This window comes from Gallinula chloropus (assembly GCF_964237585.1).
Source record: "Gallinula chloropus genome assembly, chromosome: 4".
Classification (NCBI taxonomy): domain Eukaryota; kingdom Metazoa; phylum Chordata; class Aves; order Gruiformes; family Rallidae; genus Gallinula; species Gallinula chloropus.
Window position 1 is genome coordinate 91,666,565 of NC_140088.1, and position 6,405 is coordinate 91,672,969.

At 67.6% G+C, this 6,405-nt stretch overlaps 1 protein-coding gene across 1 annotated transcript; it reads right to left on the reverse strand.

The window, feature by feature from the left end:
• Positions 1 to 829: 829 nt before the first annotated feature.
• Positions 830 to 5,043, reverse strand: BTC (betacellulin). The gene is made up of 6 exons (XM_084264134.1): positions 4,956 to 5,043; positions 2,073 to 2,168; positions 1,653 to 1,770; positions 1,372 to 1,518; positions 975 to 1,082; positions 830 to 876 (listed from the first exon to the last, which is right to left on the reverse strand). Exons 1-5 carry the CDS (start codon positions 5,026 to 5,028, stop codon positions 977 to 979), a joined length of 540 nt encoding a protein of 179 aa, XP_084120260.1. The 5' UTR covers positions 5,029 to 5,043; the 3' UTR covers positions 830 to 876; positions 975 to 976.
• Positions 5,044 to 6,405: the final 1,362 nt, after the last annotated feature.

Here is a 6,405-nt window from a genome sequence, read left to right on the forward strand (position 1 = left end):
GTGCCCATCTCCGAGCTGCAGCCGCTGACCCGGAGAGGGGACCCCACGGGTGGGTGCCGGAGCCCGGCCCGGCCCCCGCGGGGGCGTCCCGCTCCGCACCGGGGGTTAGAAGGGAGCGGCAGCTCCTACCGCTGGGAAACCCGCCGGGCCGCAGCAAGCCGGTGCCCGCCCAGGGTCTCTCCCGTACCCCGGCGAGAGCCCCGGGCCGAGACCCTGGGGGTCCGGCCCCGGCAGGAGCCCGCACCACCACCGCCCCCGCTCCCGCACCGCATCCCGCCGACGTAGGGAGAGGAGAGGGATCGGCTGCAGTTCTGCCCCGTTTTCTCCCGGTTTCCCCGTTTCTCTCGTCCGGCCCAGAGCCCCGGGGGCAGCCGGCGTCGGTCCCGGTTCCCACCCGTCGGCTGCGCCCGCCCCGGCACTATCCCGGTGAGACGGGACACGGCGGCACCCCCGGCCCGTGCCCGAAAACACCGGTGTCCGCTCCGCCCCGGGAACGGTCCCCGAGCCCCGCAGAGCCCCCGCGGACCCGCATCCCCGCTCCCGGGGGGCGCAGCTCCGCGCCCGGGTGTCCCCGGAGCGGTAGCGCAGCCGGGCGGTCCCGGGGCGGTCCCTGTGAGAGCTTTCCGTGCCCCAAGAGCCCGGTGCCGGGGCACGCGGCATGGCGGGGAAAGGACGCTGGTGCGGGATGGGCGGCGGGTGGGGACTTGGGGAGCGAGGGACCCCCGCCGGTGGCGGCTGGTGGCGAGAGGGGGCCGTAAGGACCGTGGGGACACGCGGCCGTCTTTCCGTCACCCCTTTATTCAAGCTGTTGTAAGGTTTGAGCCTTTTGCCAGCCGGTGCCGCCGTCCGGGACCCGCCTGCAGGTACCTGGAGCTCCTGCCGGGACAGCGGAGGGGGTTTGGCCTCAGCGGGCACCCCCGGACAAAGGGGGTCTCCTGTCACCCCGTGCCTGGCGCCCAGCCCAGCCCACACACCCTCACGCGATGCCTGTCTCCAGCACGTCCTCGCTTTTGGAAGGCAGATTCTTGTTCAAGGTCTCCATCTCTTCTGCCTTTCTCTTCCTGCGCTGCTTCCGACAGTGGCTTGAGGGGAGGGAAAGTCATTAAACCCATGGCAACGGAACAGAACAAGATGTCCCAGTGATGCTGCTCCCCGTCCCCCCTCCCTACCCCTCCCTTCACCTTGCAGAAGTTCTGGATGGGATTGCACGTGGTTTCTGGGCCCTAAATGATGCCTCGCGCCCCTCCCAGCACCCTCCTGAACCAGGCAGCCCAAATTCAAGGTGCCCCAGCTGGCAGAGGTGTGCAGGATTCACTCACAGTACAGGGATGCCCATTCCCACCCCTCACCCCGAATCCCCCCACCACATACTGGCTGCAGAGGCAGGCGCAGATGATGAGGATGATGAGGGTAATGATGCAGGCAATCAAGGAGATGACCACGATCTGGCCCCGGTCGCCTCGCAGGTAGAAGATGTCCACTCTCTCGCAGCGAGCCCCTGTGTAGCCCCGCTCACACCTGCCCCGCGGCACAGGGAGAGGCAGAGTGGTCCGAAAAACCGCCACGCCCCCCCTGCCCCTCTCCTCACGCTTCCCTGGGGAGGATGGGCACGGCTCCCCCCCACAACCCCCCTTGCCACCACACCCCCTTACACGCAAGCGGGTGTCTGCTCGGCCACGAGGAAGCGGCATCTCCCTTTGACGCAGTAGTGCTTGTACTCCTCTGGGCACCTGGAGAAGTGACCGTGCCGCCTCAGCTGCGTCCTGTTCCCTGGGGGTGACAAGGACAAAGAAATCCCACCCCCCACCCCGGGGGTTACGGTTCTGCCCAGACATCGCAGCATCCCAGAGCTGGTCCGTCCCCACGGCAGGTCCGAGCCCGGCCAGCTGCAAAGAGCATCGGCATGCGTGTCCTTGGCTGTGATGTGCTGGCCCTGGCTGCCTCCCAGCTCGGTGGATGCTGTGCAGCTCAGCTAGACAAAACACCCCGCTGTCCTCTCCTCCGCACCGCCCAGCTGCTGGCCAGAGCCACCGGCTCCCCCGAGCATCCCCACGCCGCCCTTACCGCCTTACCCGCGCAGCTCTGGGCCGTGCTACAGGCCAGCCCCTCCGTGCCATGGCCGGCGGTGACGTTGGCGTCGGCACCCGCACAGCTGAACACCACCAAGCCTGAAACACAACGGAGGCGGCTCAGTGGGGAGGCCCAGCCAGAACCCCAGCATCACCCCCCCACCACAGCTGCTCTCCCAGCCCCTTCTGCAGGGAAGGGCCCAGCAGAGTCCTGCAGCTGCACCCATGCCCCTTACCCCCCACTTCCTTGACAGCATCACCTTTTCCCCGGGGGCAAGGAGAAAGGACAGCCGGTCCCTGTCTTCCTCCTTCACCCACCCAATGCCCCAGCACAGTGCTCTGGGAGCCAGTGGGACAGGTTTTGGGGGGCACAGACCTGCCTGCAGGCAGCCAGCAGCCCCTTTTCCCAGGGAAGGATCCCCAGGGAGGTCTGACTCGCCTCACTGCCCTTTTGGAAGAGTCTGGGTTCCAGCAGCCGTGGGAAGAACACAGCGGCCGTGGGCGCGAGGTGATGGGGCAGCGCTGGGATCCAGCACCCACCAAAGCCCAGCCCTGGGTGTTAAACCCCCACTGCACGGGGCCATAGGTGCCCGGCACGAAGTGAGCTGCAAGAGGGGCGACCGTGCTGGCCGTAGCCATGGGCTGAAGCGGAGGGCTGGCTCAGCCCTGGCACGTCACGGCAGCAGTAACCGGATCGCTGGCATACCAGCACTGACTCAGCAGGGCCCTGCGCCCAGCCCGGCCCTCCCGAGGGATTCACCCCTCTGCAGTGGCACCCAGGGGCGCGGGGACAGGTCCTGCCTGATGGGGCAGGGTGCTGGGTGGCTCCCGCGGGGGTGGCACACCAAGGGGGGTGTGGGGGTGGGTGGGTGTGTTTCCATCCAGTTGGGTGCTGCCTGGCTGCGTGAGGCCTCGTCAAGGGGAGGGAATTCAGGCAGCCGAGCCTGGGCAGCCTTTTCCCCAGTACCCGTTACCTCATCTGTCCCTTATGCACCTTGGCAGCAGTTGTGGGGGGCATGAGGGGGGCTGTTTGACCAGCCTCCAGCTTCCCCCCATCCCACGGCAGAGATGTTCCCAGCACACGCTTTCCTCCTGGCTATATATAGCCACCATCCATCCTGCCGACGTGCTCTGGGTAACAGAGCTGCGGGACAGTGAGGGCTGAGCCTCTGCTGGGGCTTCCCTCAGCGAGCATCCCCTCCCCGGCCGAAAGAGCCTGGCGGGGAGGGAGCGGATCCCAGCGCCCGCTCCTGGCCCAGGCAGCAGGGTGGAAACTATCCCGGCGGGAGCCAAGGGATGAGCCATGGGGCGGCTGCTCCCCCGGGGCCCAGCTGCAGGCGGCACAGGCACGTGGTGGTGCAGGGAGGGAGGGTGACTTCACCCCCAGCGACCGAGTTCGCAGCTCAGCACGGAAAGGTCCCCACCAAGATGAGGTCCCCACCCTTATTGCAACCAGATGCGGAGCTTTGGCATCCTCTGGGCCCGCAGCCTCTTGGCAAGGACCGTCCCAGCGGCACTGCCAGCTCGGGGGGGGGCTGTGGGGGTGCCCCTGACACCCAGATCTCAGCACCCAGGAGCTGTGAGTGCAAACAGCCTCATCTCTTTGATGCACAGAGAGCCTGGCTCTGCTATCTAAGGTTGCACCCTTTCCTGAGCAGCCAGAGATAACCCAGGAAAGCATCCCAAACACCGGATTATTTTGCCATAACACCCCCCATGTTCTCCTGAGACAGCCTGAATTGCAAGAGAAGCACCCCCCCCCCCCCCCTCCGGGATATCACCTTGCTCTGAGGGGCACCCCAGCCCCAAAACGCATCAGCCACCCTTGATTTCCTCCTGCCAGCGCAGGTTTGGCAGGTTTAGCAGAGCCCTGCCAAAGGGCCAAACCCAAACTGCTCCCGGCAGAGGGGAAGGCTCCCCCGAAACCCCGGGGCTGGCACTCTCTGCTGGGGGGCAGAGGGGGGCTGGCATGTGTGTATCACCAAGCCCCAGCCCTACCTGAGGTTATCTCCTGCCAACCCTGCGCAGGCAGCTCCCTGCTTTGCCCCTTTACCACAGGCTTAGGAACTAACACAGGGGCACTCACACACTTCTTGAATAGGTACCGGCTCCCCCCCAGCACCACCCCCCTCCCAGCCCCCAGCCCCCCGCATCCCACATCCCCAGTGCTGTCAGGGATGGCAGGTATTTGGGCAACCATGAGCTGTGCCCCTTCAAGAGGTGGTAGAACATCCCAGCTCCACTCCCGGGTCAAGCCAGGACACCCCACCCTGTGCTGATCCCACAGGATTCAGGGATCCAGGATGGCCAAACCATCCATGCCAGGGTGGCACGGGGGAGCACCGGGGTTGGGTGGTGGGGAGTACCCCAGGAACCTGGGGTGCACATGGGAGGGCACTGGGATGGGCGCAGGGAAGCGAGGGGAGAGCACCGGGACGCCTGACTGGGCTTGGGGGGAGGAGCGGGATGGGATTGTGCAGAGGACACGGGGGGTCACTGGGACGGGGCTGGGGAAACACCAGGGACGGGAGACAGGGAGTCAGCAGGGTGTGATCGGAGCGGGGGAGCAGTGGGGTGGGACGGGGGAGCCCCGGGACAGCCGCGGGGGAAGCACCGGCACGGGGCGGGACGGGACGGGACGGGACGGGAGGCAGGTGCAGGACCACCAGCGTGGGACCGGGAAGCAGCGGGACGGGACAGGGACGGGATCGGGACCAGCCCGGGCTGGGACGGACTGAGGCCGGGGCCGGGACGCGGCGGTGTCGCCGGGCCGTGCGGGGGGAGCATCCAGCCCGGCAGGGACAGCCCGGGACCGGCCCGTGTGGCGCAGCGGGGGATCCCCAGCCCCGCGCCGAGCCCCGCCGCCTCGAGTTGCCCCGTGCTTACCGGAGGCGAGGGCCAGGCAGAGCAGCAGGGTACCGGGGCCGCTGCCCGGGGCCGGGGCCGCCGCCGCCTCCATGTGCGCCGCCGCCGCCTGCCCGGTGCCCGACGGCTGCGGCGGGGCGGGACGGGGGCGGCCGCTGCCGGCACCGCCGCCCTCCTCCTCCTCCTCCTCCTCCTCCTCCTCCTCCACCTCCTCCGCCTCCGCCTCCTCCTCATCCAGCTGCGGGGCTCCTACCCCGCCGGAGCCATCCCTCGGCGGCCCGGGGGTCCCCCCGCCCCTGTGTGTCCCCCCGCCCCGCATCGGCCCCGCCCGCCCGCCCTGCCCAGCGCAGCGAGCTCAGGAGGCGTCGAGCGGATACCTCACCCCGGCATCCCTGGGGATTCGGGGAGCGAGAGCGACCCCCTACCCTACCCCACCCCACCATCCCGGACTCCCGTGGGGGCTCCGGGCGTTCCCCTCCCCGGAGGGACGGAGGGCGTGCGGCCGGAGCCCAGCCTCACCTCCCCACCGCTGCTTGTCCCTGCCGGCCAGGAGATTTATTCATAGCGAGCTGCTAATAAAACACCCTCCCGGAGCCCTTGGCAGGGGATGACGGCAGCTAGGAATTATTTTGGAGGGGCTGTGCCTTGGCACCAGCCTTCTGCATGCCGGCCTCGGCGTGGGATGGGGTTTTTTTTGGTGGCTGGAGGTTGTTTCTCATCCCTCGAGCAACTTCCCGAGGAGGAGGAGAGCCCCACGGGGATGAAGGTGCCCCCCAGGATGCTGGCACGTCCCCTCCTGGTATCCGGGGCTGTTCTGCAGGGATGTGGTGCCATGAGGTGATGCTGTCCTGGCCCCAAGAAAAGCACAAGGGTTCTGCCCGGGACAGAGGAGTGCAGGCAGGGAGGGGTGGCAGGGCTGCTGCTTGCGTGGGCATGAAATAAGGGGGTGGGGGGGTGAAGAGAGGGGGGGGCAGGAAATGAAAGACTGGAAAGAACGGGTGACCTCAAACGGCAAGCTGGCAGCTATTAATGCAAGTGCTGGCGGCCACCCAGCCGTGCCATTTGGCCACCAGCCAGTGGGTGAGTGAGGTCCCGTGGCCCTCAGCCAGCCAAAAAAACCCAGCCCCAAGCTCCAGCACACCCGTGTCACCAGCCCCTCAGCTCACAGCTACCCCGGCTCCTGGACGGTGGAGCGGGAGAGCCCAGACCCGGTTCCCCCCAACCCAAAGCAGGCAGGACACGCTACACCACCAGAGGAACGTTGCGAAGCTCTGGTGGGGACAGTGAGGGCTTGGGCAAGACCAGGGAAACCAGCAGCTGGCACCTGGATGTGGCCAGGGAGAAGGCGGCTTCACCCCGGTGGGGTGGGCAGAGGCAGGGGGTGGGCAGCAGAAGTCTTTGTGCCCTCCAACCTGCCCCCCCCCCCCACCCCCGGTCTCTCTTCAGCATCCTCTGTAGCTGGATAAAACTG